The sequence below is a fragment of the Manihot esculenta genome, chromosome 9 (assembly GCF_001659605.2).
Source record: "Manihot esculenta cultivar AM560-2 chromosome 9, M.esculenta_v8, whole genome shotgun sequence".
NCBI classification, from domain to species: Eukaryota; Viridiplantae; Streptophyta; class Magnoliopsida; order Malpighiales; family Euphorbiaceae; genus Manihot; species Manihot esculenta.
Window position 1 is genome coordinate 29,756,820 of NC_035169.2, and position 15,646 is coordinate 29,772,465.

The following is a 15,646-nucleotide window of genomic DNA, read 5'->3' on the forward strand; positions in this document are numbered from 1 at the left end:
TCAGGTGGGCCCCCTTCTCTCTATCTTACCTGGCATCAACTCTTTGGAAAGGGCCCCTCCACCCAGCGGTGCAGGTGCAGGAGCAGTGTTGCAGAGCACGCGCGTGTTCCCACATGCTCCACTCGCGATTGGAAATTTGTTGTGGTTTGGGTACAGGGGTCCACGCTCCAGAACATAGCCTCTCTCCGCTTTTCTGGCTCTGTGCCCTACTACAAATAAGCACAGCGCAGGCGATGGTCACTCCCTCGCATTCCATCGTTGGCTCGCTGTAAGGAACGGAAGGGCCCCTGAGAGGCTTTATAAATATCTCCATCTCTCTCATCTCTCTCTGCTTCCTCTCGTGGCGCTGCCTTGGCTTGGCTGGGACCCTAAAGCTGCAAATCCAGCAAAAATCCAACTTGGGTTGCTATCATTAAAATCTTAAACGAGCAGCAAGCCCCTCATTTACTCCATCCCCTCTCTCAATCCTCTACCCTGCTTTTGCTCTCTCTGTCATTGCTAGGGTTTAAATATGGCAGAGAGTTTTCATGACGGCGAGTTCTGGTTGCCCCCTCAGTTCCTCACTGACGACGATATTTTCATGGATAAGAAGAACAACACCCTCGCTAATAACTTTAGCTTCAAGAACGGTAGAGACGTGTTTCCTTCTGAAACTGACTATTCTAAGCCTTTGTTCCCACTTGATTTTCCTTATGGGGTTGGGTCATTTGGGGTGTCTTCAGATCTCAGTTCTCCGGTTGAGTCGGTTGTCGGTTCTACTGAAGAGAGTGACGAGGAGGACTATATCGCCGGCTTAACTTGCCAAATGGCTCGCTCCACGCTTGAAGACGATTTCAGGGGAAACGATGTGACTTTCGGCAATGAAAGTACCAAGGTACTGTACATATGGTCCTGGATTGATGGTTCCTTGGTATTTATTCTGCTATGTTATTTTTTCTTTCGAGTGCTGATTTGGGGATTCTTCGTGGATTTCTTTTATTTTGCAGGCCTGGGTTGTATCTGGCTCACCACAATCCACTCTATGTGGGGTTGGAAATGGGTGTGGATGTAGGCAAGCGTCGTGCCGTGGCCGACCAAATGGGTTCTCTAAGGTCTCCTCAGCGCCGGCTACTTGGGATCTGCTTTATGCGGCTGCTGGTGAAGTAGCGAGGATGAAAATGAACCAGGAAGAGTACGGCTTTAACAGCCATAACAGAGGAATCTTGGGTCCACCACGAAAGCCCTCTCCTGTCTCTGTTCCCATGGAAAACTCAAAACCTGATGCTGTTCTCTACCCGATGCAGTCGCTTGCTTACCAGAAGTTACAGGCAGCGCAAGTAAGCCCTCTGGCAGTATTTTCTTTTCCTTTTTTTTTTTTTGGCTTATAGAAGTTAGTTGATTATTCACTGATTTTGGTTGTTAATCCTCAGTTTCAGCAGCTGAGACAGCAACAAATGATGAAACAGCAGAGCTCTGGGGTTTGGGGAGGGCATCACAAGGGTGCTGGACTTTTTCAACAGCCACAAACCCAGTCAGTGGTCCACAAGGGAGTTAGAAATCCTGTTAGATCTTTGGGTTTGTCTCCGTCTGCCTGGCCTCCCCTGCAACAGCACCATCAAGGCGGGTCTGGCATGCGGGCTGTTTTTCTTGGCAATCCTGGTGGCAAAAGAGAATGTGCAGGCACTGGGGTGTTCTTACCTCGCCGAGTTACCACCGTCGAAACTCGCAAGAAGCCAGGTCTATGATCTATTTCATCCCCTGTTCTTTAATTAGTACATTTAGTTTTTGGCTGCTTGTATGCGCTTTTATTACTTGAGTCTTTTTTGGTCTTGAAGTTGGACTATTAGCTACAGTTGGTTATGGTGGTTCGTCTAGTTATGATTGAGTGGCCGGTGGGTGGAATGGAATTTTTGTTTTCATTAATTGTTCTGCTTTCTGTATGGATCTGGGTCGTAGTTATAGATCTCCAGTCATAATTCTGAAGATTGTTTTTAGCACTTTTTTGGGTTTGATTCATTAGAATGTTTATATTGATTTTGGTTTTATGTTCTTATCATCAGCGTGTTCTACAGTTCTGCTACCAGCAAGAGTAGTGCAGGCCCTGAACTTGAACTTGGATGACATGGGTGCTCAACCTCAGCTTCAGCCTCGATTTAATGTATCTTTCACGCAAGACACTGGTTAGTATTTGGGCGCTGTATTGGGACTAACTTGTTTAACTTTCTAAAGGTGTAATTTACAAAACGAGAAAACTTTTCTAACTGTTGAAGCATATCTTTGCTTTTGATGATTTGCAGATGTTGCGTTAAGGCTTCATAACAACAATCTTCATTCCCATCAGAGGCGGAACATCAGGCCACAACCAGAAATGAACGGAGATGTGAGGTTACCTCAGGAATGGACGTACTAATCCCATGGTTTTGTTTGGGTGCTCATAACGAATAGTGTTGATCTCTCTTTTTGGGGTTTTTTTAGTGTTTCTAGGTAAGTCTAAGGAAAGATTTAAAAGGATATAAGAAAATAAGAAGGGAAAGGGGTAAATGATAGTTGGCTCTATAGGAAATTAGTATTAAAAAAAAAACAGTGAAGTGGTGAAGTAACAATGAAAATAGGGGGAAATAATTTTGTATTTTGAGGGGAAGTGAAAGTGAAGTTATTTAAAAAGAAATGATGATGGGGTGCAGGCAGGCAGGCAGCTTTTGTTGGTTTCGTTGGGCTCTAAGGACGAGGAAGTGTGGAGGTGGACGGGAGATTCTGACCGATTTTAGCCAAAAATAATCGTGGATTTTCTATTCAGGAACAGTAGCCAAGTGAAGGAATTGCAGGGGAAACTAGTAGAAGGCTGTTAATTCTTTTGTAAATGCTGTTCCTGGCATCAATTGCTTTTGCTAACTGTACTCTCTCATGTCCATCTCCATGTAAAAGTCCAAAGAGCCATCATCTAAATAATAATCCAAGGGATTACTACATTGCCGATTTTATTATTTATTCTGTTCATATATGAATTGGAGACTTCTTTTGCTTTGCTAATTTTAGCTTCAAGCGCTTGTATTCAAAGCCGTGTTTACTATGTTTGACTTGAGCCTTTAATAAGGCAAAGTGATAACTTAGGAGGCAAGTATCTACTCTCTTAGGACGCCTAATACAGAACTTTCAACCATGTGGGACCTTCGCTTGCAGAAACTTCTGCTTCTTCGAGTTCATGTGTCCAACTTGCTATCCATATAAAATTTTATTTAATTAACTAATATTTCGATTGCAGCATCGAACGTTTTCTCAACCCTTGGATTATGGCAGTGGGGTAGCACAGTGGATGAGGGTTTTGGTGGCGGCGAAACACCACATGTTCCGGCCCGTGGAGGTGATATGAATTGCAGTTTTTACAGGTTAAAGAGAAGTGTTAAAAATTAGAATCACGTTGAGCGCATTAAAGGAGGAGGGAGGGGGAGTGGGGTTGGGTTGCTCCCACGTCGGTACATGTGTATTCGTTTGTCGGTCGTGCGATTCTGATTTGACTTGGCCAATTTCTCTATTACATTCAATGCATTTTGTTTCCAGATTTTCACCGCCACTCTCAGGAAGAAAAGGATTTAAAATCAAGTCGACAATTATTTCTTTTTTCTCCTCTTATTTAGAAGGGAAAAAAAAACTATTAACACTTTGAGTAAATCATATAATAAATCGATGATATGAAGGATGAGTTGATATATGATCTTCATTGAAATAAAAAATATTAATAAAAATTAAGTGGATTAATAGTTTTTTATATTTCGGTACATAATTATTATCACTATAAAATATGACGTTAGGGTAAAATATCAATAACGATAATGCCATTAGAATTTATAATATGTATATTTAAATGAGAGGATTAACACTTATAAAATTAGTCTGTTGATAAATATACCAGATTAAATTTAAAAAGTCTCACATTCAATTTTTAATTTTTATTTAAAATAAAATTAAATTATTAATGAAATTAAATTTGAATGGTTAAATTTATTTTATTTTTAAATCTTATCTATTTTAGAAGAGGACATCTAACGTAAATCTTGTGGGTTTAATAATATAAGGCAAGGATCCTATATTCAACGGTTGCTCAACTAACTAACCGAACTATTTAAGCTTGTCCTTATGAAATACAACATCAATAAAAACAGAAAGCAGTTCCAATTGTAGATGATTTTAATGAATTAGGTTTTTATTATTATTATTTTTTGGTTTCCTATCTCTGCTCAATCACTATTTAAATGTTGCGTATGGCCACCCCTATTTTGGTGTTACGTAAATCTTCCCTTTGAAGAAACATTATTATTATTATTATTTATTTTTCATTTTTTATTAATATAATTATTTATTATTAATTTCCTATCAATGTAGTTATATCTAAAGTGAATTATGAAAACACCTCTTTTTTAATACCCTTAAGAGAATGGTTAATCTACTTAAGCTCCCAATAATAATAATAAAATATAGAATTAATTTAATATAAAAAGTATTAGAAGTAACACAAACTCCAAATTGCAAATAATAATTGAAATAATATTTTTATTTTGGAATTATTAAATAACGTTGTCAAAGATTGCACGGCAGAGATTTTGGTTAAACGTTGTGTAATGGATTCCATTTGTTGAGATTGGATATTCTAATTACTGATTTTAATAATATGTTCCACCACCAATAATGTTGTTTGGTTACTTAGAAAAAAAAAAAAAAACAAATTATTAATTGGATATTCCAAAACTTATTTGATTAAAGCTACAATCGTGCAAGCATTAAATTTTTGTTTTATTTTGTGGATATAATTCCATGTTTATCTTTAAAAAAAAAAGTTCTATAATTGCAAGCTTATAATAATTAAACTCTTATTATTTAGGAAATGGGTAGAATAACTTGTGAGATATTGCAAGAAATTTTTAAATTTTTTTTAAAAATAAAATAAAATTATAATAGTAAATTTATATATTATTATATTATAAAAAATATACAATAATTTGAAATAGCTAAAAAAATTAAATAAATTAATAATTATTATTCAAATTAAATCCAACGGTTGGATTGGGGTTAGGTCCATATGTATTGACAATGGATGAGACACATTTCGGCCCAATACACAAAGGACAATTTCCACGGTGCACTACTTCCAATCAGAATAAAGCCCAATGCATAAACTAAAACGTAAAAGCAAATGGACTAGAACGTGCAAAAAATAGAAGAGAAATTAAATATAAATAAAATAATTTGATTTAATTAAAAAAAATTATTTAAAATGAATTTTTTTAATTTAAAAAAATTATTTTATACATGATTTCCAGAATTTATTTAATTTTTTTTTAATAAAATGAACCGTCTTAAATAGGATTTAGGCAAGTATATAAAAGAGGATCATAACAATGAATAGCAAATGCACAGAAATAACCCTATTAGAAATCTAATGATTTATGTTTTTTTTTATTTCTTTTTTTATTTGTCCGCCAGTATTTTATAATCGCTACTCAGTTACAATACTATTTATTTCTATATGAGTGTACGGCGTATTTTTTCTGTACGACATATTTTTATTCTTTCTATTATCATGCGGCTATTTAATTTTTTCCGGCGTCTAACCATCAAATCAAATAAGTTGAATTTTGACATTTTAAATTTTAATGGTGTTAGACCTGACTCTCTAACTCGTAAAGATCAAGGCATCCAAAATCCAACTGTTATCAAATTATTAATTTTTTTAATTATTTATTTTGATTCATTATAATAAATTTTAAAATTAATAATTTTTTTTTATAGAGACATTCATTTTAATACTATAAAAATTAACACATAATAATAATATAAATAATTATTGCTATTAATATATAAAATAAATTGTGTATATTAATAAAAAAATTCTTTTTAATAGCCATATTTGTTATCGCTAATAGCTATTTTTTTTATGAACAACTACAATTTTATTGTAATATACTTATGAACATAATTTTATAATAGTAAGACTTCGTAGTCATATTATAAATTTATAGTACTAAAATTTATATTTTTAATAAAAAATTTTACTGCTGATTTTAGTATTCTAATATTATTTGTAAATAATTTTGTATTATTTAAAATATTTGAAATTATATTTTATTAATTTTTTTAAAAAGAGTTCATTTTAATTTTAAATTAAAGTTAAAAATGACCTTATTTAATTCAACATTCATCTAAAAAAGAAACTTTCTCAGTGACATATAGGATATGCCAGGAAACTCACATCTACCGCTACTCACTGAATGATAAATATACTCATTAAGAGGTGACGAGTAAATCAATGATTCGTTACTAACAATTTTTGCCATTTATAAGGCATTCCAATTGATGAAATCTCACTAACACCCGGGATCGAGTTCTTAGTTAGGCTATTATGTCTATAAAATTGTCTTAAAAGGAATGTTTATAGTCAATTCCAGTATTTTTTTTATACTCTCGGACAAAGGTAAATTCGGGGCTTTTTACAAAATTAGGGGTGAGAGAAGAATTATTTGTTGATTTAGGATTGGAGAAAAATTATTTACGGATTTGGGGTTGGACTGCCAGGTAGCAGCCAAAAAGAGAGTCTAGCGCCTATTTGACCGGCGCTAGAACCTGGCGCCAGCCTTTTTTTTTTTTTTTTTTAAGAATGGCCTAGCGCCACTCAGCCATTATTTTTTATTTTTTAAGATATTATAATTATATTAATTAATTAATATACAAGTGTATAAATATTTAAAATTATAAAAATTAAATTTATTTTTATTGGACTGCTATTATGCAGTCGTATATAATTACAGAATAATATTAATGTCCTAATATTTTGGAGAGTTATAAAATATATTATTATATAATTTGATAACCGCTAGACTTTTCTTACTCTAGGGGAAGCTAAACCCAAAAAAGTGAAATAGGTCTAAGGTCTCAGAAATCCACTTCATTTAGCCGGTCTAGCATCTTCGGTCCTGACTCAGATAGACACGGGGCAGATCGAACTGCCCGCGAGTCTGGGTCCAGTACGAGGAGTCTAGCCCGGTGATTTGACTTGAAGAAGGACAGCAAGTCCAGTCAATTCGCAGCTCTGCCCGCATGCGTGCTGGTGAAATTAAATGATCGCCTAACGTGAAGAGGGGTCTTGACACTTCCATACTAGCGATCTAAGCACCTTCGATTGTAATTAGATAAATATTAGATATTTTTATAATAATAAATATTTTTATAATTTTAATATATTAATATTTAATAAATTTTATTATTAATTTTAAATAAAAAAATTATTGTAATACATAATTTTATAATTATAAAACTAATATTATACTGCGATTAGATATATAAAAACAATCGGTTGTAATTAGATATATAAAAATAATTCAATAATGTTGTACATATCTATTTAATAATAAAATTTTTTATTATTTTAATAAATTAATACAGTAATATTGTTAAATAATATTAGTAATTTTTAAATTATATAATAATGTTATAAAAAAGATAAATAAAAAATTAAAAAAAATAATGGTTAAAAAAAAAAGAATGGATAGATGGCGCCAGCCCATTCTTAAAAAAAAAACAATATAGCGCCATTTTAAATGGCGCCAGACTCTGGCGCCTATCAAATAGGCGCCAGACTCTCCTTTCGACTGCCACCTGACAGTTCAACCCCAAATCCACAGCTAAGTTTTTCTCCAACTCTAAATCCACAAATAATTTTTCTCCCACCCCTAATTTTGCAAAAAACCCGATAAATTCAAACTCAATTTTTTGTGATTTTGATTAAGAGCAATAGGATTGTTAAAAAATTACTAAAATTATTTCTGGCTTGTTGAGGATAACTAAAAGACTTATGAATGTTTTTGCAATTTTCTTAGGAAAAGTACAATTCTTCAAGCTATGGCGAAGGTATCTAAGTTGGATTTGGATGTTTTAATTTGGCTGGCCGTGGATGGGCAATGAATAAGTGTTGTGAGTTCCAAGTTCATTATTAAGATTGATGCGTTTTGTGTTTGTGTTCATCTTGTAAGGGTTAGATCCAAAGCATCGAGAGCGATTTGTAGCAAATATTAGGATAGAGATGGATTTTCTTACTCACTGCATAGCATACTGGGTTGAGTTGTTCAAATTTTATTATCACAGGATTGGAGTGAAATTAGTGCCAAACTTTTCCTATGGTTTGAGCAATAGAATTGAAATTTGAATTCGAAATTTTTTTAAAAGAAATTCAAAATACACATGAAGATAGGACCAAAATAAAAGAAGACATCAAAAGCATAGAACTAAGAGGACATCTTGATTGAAAAACCAAAAAAAAAAAAAGAAAAAGAAATTCAAACTTTAGGAAAAAGAGAGTTACTGCTTGTATCCCCTCGGTTAGCGGCGGCAAGAGCCCGAACTTTGACGAAAAATAAGCCGATGGCATGGCCAGCCACCGCAGCTATAAAGATACCCAGATTGAAAGACATAACAGCAAGCATAACCATGTAAGCCAATCCCATACGAGCAGCATAAACAGCAGCTTCGAAACAGGCACCCAACATTGCATTGGAGCCCTGTTTTGGTTTTGGAGAGACTGACAAAACCTCAACAGCAACAGCTAGCAAAAACACAAACGCCAAAGCCAACATATACATTCCAAGGCTGTCTTTTGGCCATCCGGAGAATAAGACTATAGCATGTTTCCCCCAGTAGAAGCTCATGTGCATCACCATGTCCATTGAGCTCATGCTCATGTTCATGTTTCCATCTGACATTGGTCCTGGGGGCATTGGCATGTCATCGCGATCTTGATTACCATTATACATTTTCAAGGAGGATCAGAGAGAGAGAGAGAAAATTAATTGGAGATTGTTGTGGGAAACAGATGAGAAATTATTTTTCTTGGGTGTTTTAGATTTAAACAAAGGGAGTGGGTCACAAGGACAAAACAAAGAACAAGGTGACGATAATTAAGATGGGCAGCGAGTCGTGACCCGTGAGAGTTATATGCCCGTTATTTTATTCTTTTAATATTTGGTTATTTCTATTGCTGTTTATTTGTCTGGATCCCCTTGTTGTTTTGCTCATACTCAGCTAATCTATTGCGTTGTTTGGTTTGGGAATGACTCAACAAAGATTTTAAGTCCTCAAAGCCCTAAATTATATTTATTTGGTTAGTTTTTTTTTTAATTTTTTGGGAAGTTAAAACCTTCTTCTTTTTTATTTATTGTGATTAAGTTACTTCAAAATGAACTTTGTATGAACAGTAAGCTAGTGGTTCCCTCGTCCCTTGCTGATTTTTATGGCCACCCTGTCCTGGTATGTAAAAATGACTTCTACCCCGAATGAAGTTCATTTCTCCTCCGAGTGAGGTCGTAAATGTCTATTGTTTTATGGTATTTCAACAAATTAGGGTTCGATAGAGAAGAAGTTTTTTCAATCCTGCTTGGGTACTTAGTATTGTTTGTGTTTATTTTCTTGATTTTTCTTCTTTAAGTGGAGCGCTTCTGGATAGGACCAATCCATTACATATGCATGTGAAGAGAGGAGGGATGCTTCTAAAAAAAGGGTTTTTTTTTTCCTCTTGTAACTGAAGTTTTGTCCGGAGGTTGCTTTTTGGCCTTAACTATGGAACTTGTCATGATTGTGGAAGTCATCGTGTCTTGTATTTTCATGGTCTCTCGGTCGATCCAGTGATGCACGACTCTTTCTGTTGCCCCCGCTTTATTATGATTTGACAAATCTAGGTTAATTTTTTCTTATGTAATTCCTAAATTGATTGAAGACTTCCACCAAGTTATCAAGTTGAGAGAAAATATCGAAATCTCTGTAAATTGAGCAGAGCTCGGAAATGGAGGAATTCGACATGGAAGAAGAGCAGCATGCTTTATTTATATATATTAATCCACCAACTCTTACAATAACGAGCAAATTAACCAGTCATTTATTTTTCCTTCGTTAATATGCTTAAAACGACACAGTTTCCTCCCTTCGTCTCTTCAGAAAATACGTATGGGCCTGGAGTGGCAGATCTTCTCCATTTTAGGAACAGTAACAGTGAGAACTCCATTTTCCATGCAAGCCTTCATCTGATCAGCCTTCACATTCTCCGGCAATCTAAACCGCTGAACAAATCTTCCCCTGCTACGTTCTACATGGTACCAGTTATCAACTCTTTCTTCTTTCTCAATTTTCCTCTCACCACTTATGCACAAAAGGTTCCCTTCCTCCAGTTCCACCTTCACTTCTTCTTTCTTCAGCCCTGGAAGATCAGCTTTCACGACGAATGCCTCTGGATTTTCCTTCCACTCGATCTTGGCGTTCGCAAAGGGCGCTGCTTCGTGGGTGTAAGCTGATGAGTGAGGTGCATGGAGAGTAGTGCCTCCATAATGAAAACCATGATGATAGGGATCCCAAACATCGAAACTCTGAGGATCATAAGCCCGGTAAACTTTCCTGGAAATGGTGGACATGATTTTTTATTGATTAGTAATTGTAATCTGGTGATGCTGAAGAGATATGTTCAAGCTGAATTTATAGGGCAAGGAGAGGAATCAACAGTGGCCATTCCAGCTAATGTTGCATTTTCTTGAAATGCGTGGGAATTTTCTGAAGGGGAATCTTCTTTTCTGGAAATTTTGGAATGGGTAGATAGCGTTGGATTGAAGGGAATATGGAATAGAAAACTTACTATTTAATTGATAAAAAATTTATAAGGTATAATTATAACAAAATTAAAAATAATGATTTTTTTATCTATTAGCTTTTTTAAATTAATATTTTAATATTTTGATATAATATGCAGAAATTACAGAAGTAAATTATAAAAAAATTATTTATTTTATATTAAATTAATACTGTTAAAATAATTATCCATTCATATTTTTATTAGAATAGTTATGTCACCTAATCTAATAAAGAGGTTTTCATGGCGTAATTTATTTTTATTTTATAATTTTCATATTAAAAAATAATGTTTATTTAAATAGATTCAAATTTCAAATACGGGAAATGTTATGTCATTATTTTAACTTAAAAACTAATATAATTGTAAATTAAAACATTATTATAAGTTATTAAAAATATTAAAAATTTTTTTTTTTACGATGTAAAAATATTTGTTTGGAGGCAGAGCTTGGGTTTATTTGGAGCATGTCCTATGAGGCACTTGGCCCATTAACTTAAAAAAAAAAAAAAAAAAACTTTTCGCGTCTTTTGGGGCTCTTGGACTCGGTCGTAGGTTCAACAATTATTTTTTTAAAAAAATCCCATATTCTATTGAAGGCAACTTAGAGTTAGAGTTTTTGATCAAGGATCAACTGAATGCCACCAAAGGGATAAATTTATAGTTATAAATTAAATAATATAAAAATATAAACAATTCATTTTTATTTGTTATTTGTAAATAGTATTTATTTTTTAATTTTCATGAATAAAATAGGTTATATGGGCTAGTTTTGTTTGGAAAAGTGTGATGGCATCAAAAGAGTTGGTTCGAAGGGGTACAAGACGAAGGGTGGGTAATGGAGAGAAGATTTTAGTAGTTTTAGCTCCCTGAATTCCTAAGGAGAATACCTTTTCTGCAGATGATGGCCCCGATTTTATTAAATTGCATTTACGTGTTTGTGATATTTTTGAAGGTAATGGGAAGGTTTGTAACATTACTCTTTTAATGGAGCTTTTTTCTTCGAAAGATATCAAGACTATTATTAGTATTTCTATTAGTATTACCAATAAGGAAGATTTCTTCTTATCGCACTTTGATAAAAGAGGTGTGTATGCGGTGAAGTCTGCATATTTCGTGTGTATGGACTTGTTAGGAAGATCATCTTTTAATGTGGGGGTGAGTTGTGAACTAGTTTGTAGAATGTTTCGGTTCCTCAAAAAGTGGAGGATTTCTGCTGGAGAGCTTATAGAAATATATTGCCTACAAATGATAACTTAAGATAAAAGGGTGTGGATATGAATGCTTGATGTCCTTAGTGTCATGAAGATAAAAGTGTCAATCATATTTTGTTGCATTGTCTTGTGTCCAAGGAAGTTTAGAGGTTAAGGGGAGTGGGAGATTTGCAGCCTAATGATAATTTTTTTAATTTTTTACTGCAGATTTTGAAGTTCCAAAACAAGGTTTGAAAAACCTTTGTAATAGTCTGTGCATGGAGATGATGGTCAGCAAAGAACTCATTATTATGAAACCAAGTGCAAAATTTAGCAACTCACCTTGTGGAAGACGTCATGCATTATATCTTGGATTGGGAAGCTGCTCAATGTGCTGGTGCTTTACATAGAAAAACCACTGCTACTGTATATCAGGGCAGGAGCTTGTTTTATTTCTTTAACCCTACTCGCGATCCTGAAGCCATTCCTCTTCAAATTCGTGTGTTATCTTCAAGTTTGGACAATTTCAGTTGGTTTTGTTAAGTTGATGGGTTTTGTTTCAAGTTCAAGATTTTAGTAGTTACGGTTTTATTGTGGAAAACTCTGAGGGTATATTTCAACGTGGTGTTTCTGGTTTCTCGGAAGGTAATAGTATGCCGGTAATTATTGAAACTTTAGCTTTCCGTCACTGTTTGCCCTTTGCGACAGAATTTTTGCCTTTTAATGGCTGCATTCTTATGAACTGTTTGGAGGTAGTTCAAACTCTTCAGTCTACACATTTAGACATTTCTGAATTAGGTTTGATTTTGAATGATTGTAAATCTTTATGAGATATTTCTGTTAAATGGGTTTATCGTCATGCCAATTTAACTGCTCATATTTTGACTAGATAATCTATTATTAAGTATGATCGTCTCTCTATTTAGAATGATATCTCTCTTTATTTGATGAAATTTTATTAATACAATCAGTAGTTTTGCTTTTAAAAAATAGATGTAATCAAATTATAATTCTATTTATCAAGTGTAAATGTCCAATTTTATTATAGATATTATTTAATTAGTTTATAGTATAGAAATTGAAAGGACATAATACAATTTTTTTTTAAAAAAAAAGAGACAATCCATTTCAATTTAAGATTTCAAAAATTATTAATAAGAATGTAAACGAATTAAATATATATATGAAAATTAAATTATTTAAATTTAAAATTGGTTTATATTACTAATATTTAAATTTATTTTAAATTTAATTAAAAAATAATATAAACTATCTAAATTCATTTCAAATATAATTATTATTATGTGAATAAAATTCAAACCATTTAATCTCATATATTTTAATTAAAAATTTATATAAAAAATATTTTTTATTTAATAAATTTAATATTTTTAAAAATATTTAAATTTTAAATAAAAATATATAAAAAATTTTACAAATATTATAGTAAAATATATATTTTATATTAAATTAATTATTGATATAAAAAAATTCAGATAGTTATATCCTATAAATAGAACTCAAATATAATATAAATAGTTATATCCTACTGTCAAAAATAACTTTACAATCCAAAACAATTAAATTAAATATAGGGTTATTCAAATTAAAAGATTTTAAAGAGAAAAATAAAACTTGAAAATCAATAAAAATGCAGTTAGAAAGATTATCTTTGATAAAGAGAAAGCTATTACAAAGAGCAAGAGCTTCAACAATCAATGCATCCAAGCTGCCGGCAGAAAAATCAAAACTGCATGCAAGAAACTGCCCTCTTCATCTTCGATTAGCAAACCAAGTACGCTTGTCAACCTTGAAAATCATTAATAAACAATGAGCGATAATAATGATTATTTGACAGTGAAAAGACTAATTGAGAGCTCGAAGAAAAATTTCTTTGAATTCGAGCAATTTCTTTGAACTTGTCCAGGAGTGATAGTAAAATCGATCACCATTGGAGACGTAGTCAAGTAAACAGAGGCAACCCCAACATAAGAAGAAAACTACTCATATAAATATTTGCATGTATTATTATAAATATCATATAGATGATGAAACTGAAAAGAGAAATAAGTGCATTGGAATTAAATTTAAAAACCTACATAATGCAATATTGAAAAAAAGATTAAGCGTAAAAATAAATTTTAATAATTATAAAATATAATAAAATATTATTAAGATCTCAGTTGTGAATTTGCTAATATAATAAAAGTAAAAAAGAAATATAAATTAAAAATATCATAAAATTAAAATAATGAAATTTAAATATTATATTTCAAATAATAAAAAAAATCGAATTAATTAATTAAATTGATTGAATTTAATAAATTAAATACATTTGTAATCGAATCGACCCAAAAATATACTATCCATCGTAATTCCAATCCATTAACGGGATTTTATGCATACAGCGCTTAACTTGCTCGATTCACAAGCATATACTAAATCTCGCTATTCCAAAATAGATCCCTCACCATCTGTTTTTCAAAGAGCTTTAAATGCTAAATTGGAATGGTTAAAAAAAAAGAAGCTCCATTTATAGTTGGTTTGGTTTATCTGAGGGGTTGATTAGGCCCATCCAATTTCAATTCAAGGGATAAACCAGCCCCTACTGGATTTGCTACCAAATCAAAAGAAAAATAACTAAAATTAAGGAGGTAAAGTAGGCCGATTAAGTCCTAACCGAACTACACAACCCCTTTATTGGCATAATTACCCAGGCCCAGCTTCATTATATCAATTTGCTCAAAAGGTCAGCCTAACTAAATATCTAATTTTACTAAAATCATTTCAAAAAAATAGAAACATCAAAATTATATTAAATGTTAGGATGGGTGATTTAATATTATATTTTATAAATAAATTTGATAGTTTCATTAATATTAAAAAATATTTTTAAAATTTTAAAATATTTACTAATTTTATTTTTAAAAAATTAGATTATGGAAATTAGCCAAGACATGAAATATTCAAAACAAAAATAAAAGCAATATCGAGAGAGAGTTTTGTCAGTGGTTGTGTTAGTGGGGAAAGGACAAGGACGAAATTGAACAAAGAAATAACTCGTGTTAAAATCAGTGTTTTTGGCGATTTAGGCTTAAAATTTTTTTTGAAAAAAGGAAAAAGTTAAAAGGGAGTAAGAGATCAGCCTCGGCCGCAATAGCTTTCGGCTTTGCAGCAAAGAATGAAAGGCATGGCAAGATTGGAATACGACAATCTTGAAAGAGGTGGCGAACAAAAGCCCCACATTCCCATGCCCTGATTTGTAAAGTGTAGGACAGTTCTTCCACATTTCTTATACACCTCTCTCTTTTCAATGCGTGATACCAATAATTTAGCATATCATTCTTCTTCTTCTGTTCTCTATTTTATAATTTATCATATCTATTCATTTATCATTCCCATTCCCATTATATCACTAATAAGATAGGAACCACACTCACAATTTCATTGGGTGGTAAATACATTAAAGTTTAAAATTTTAAGTTTAATCTTCATTCCCTTATCATAATAATAATAATAATAACTTATAGAATTTTATTTATTAATATTATAATTTTCTTCTAAAATTAAAAAATTTCAAATTTAGAATTTAATGGAAGCCTATTTATATATAAAAAAATAAAAATTGAAGCTATAGATTTAATCTAATAGTTGCATAGCTAAAATATTTATATAAATAATATATCGTGATTATGAAAGTTTAAATCGAGATTTGTTAACCACTTTTATAGTATTGAATTTTGGAATCACTATGAATAAGTTATATAGAATAACATCTATGATGTGTATACTTATTTATCCTGTAAATATATATAAA

At 32.2% G+C, this 15,646-nt stretch overlaps 3 protein-coding genes across 3 annotated transcripts; 1 reads left to right on the top strand and 2 right to left on the bottom strand.

Annotated features, from left to right (window-relative positions):
* The first annotated feature begins 242 nt into the window (after positions 1 to 242).
* LOC110622940 lies at positions 243 to 2,948 on the top strand. Its single transcript, XM_021767697.2, has 5 exons — positions 243 to 874; positions 987 to 1,316; positions 1,410 to 1,716; positions 2,040 to 2,159; positions 2,277 to 2,948. Exons 1-5 carry the CDS (start codon positions 512 to 514, stop codon positions 2,387 to 2,389), a joined length of 1,233 nt encoding a protein of 410 aa, XP_021623389.1. The 5' UTR covers positions 243 to 511; the 3' UTR covers positions 2,390 to 2,948.
* Positions 2,949 to 8,166: 5,218 nt separating this feature from the next.
* LOC110622374 (copper transporter 6) lies at positions 8,167 to 9,673 on the bottom strand. Its single transcript, XM_021766856.2, has one exon. The coding sequence runs from the start codon at positions 8,775 to 8,777 to the stop codon at positions 8,304 to 8,306; it is 474 nt and encodes a 157-aa protein (XP_021622548.1). The 5' UTR covers positions 8,778 to 9,673; the 3' UTR covers positions 8,167 to 8,303.
* A 145-nt stretch (positions 9,674 to 9,818) lies between these two features.
* LOC110622372 (18.1 kDa class I heat shock protein) lies at positions 9,819 to 10,470 on the bottom strand. The gene has a single exon (XM_021766855.1). The coding sequence runs from the start codon at positions 10,422 to 10,424 to the stop codon at positions 9,951 to 9,953; it is 474 nt and encodes a 157-aa protein (XP_021622547.1). The 5' UTR covers positions 10,425 to 10,470; the 3' UTR covers positions 9,819 to 9,950.
* Positions 10,471 to 15,646: the final 5,176 nt, after the last annotated feature.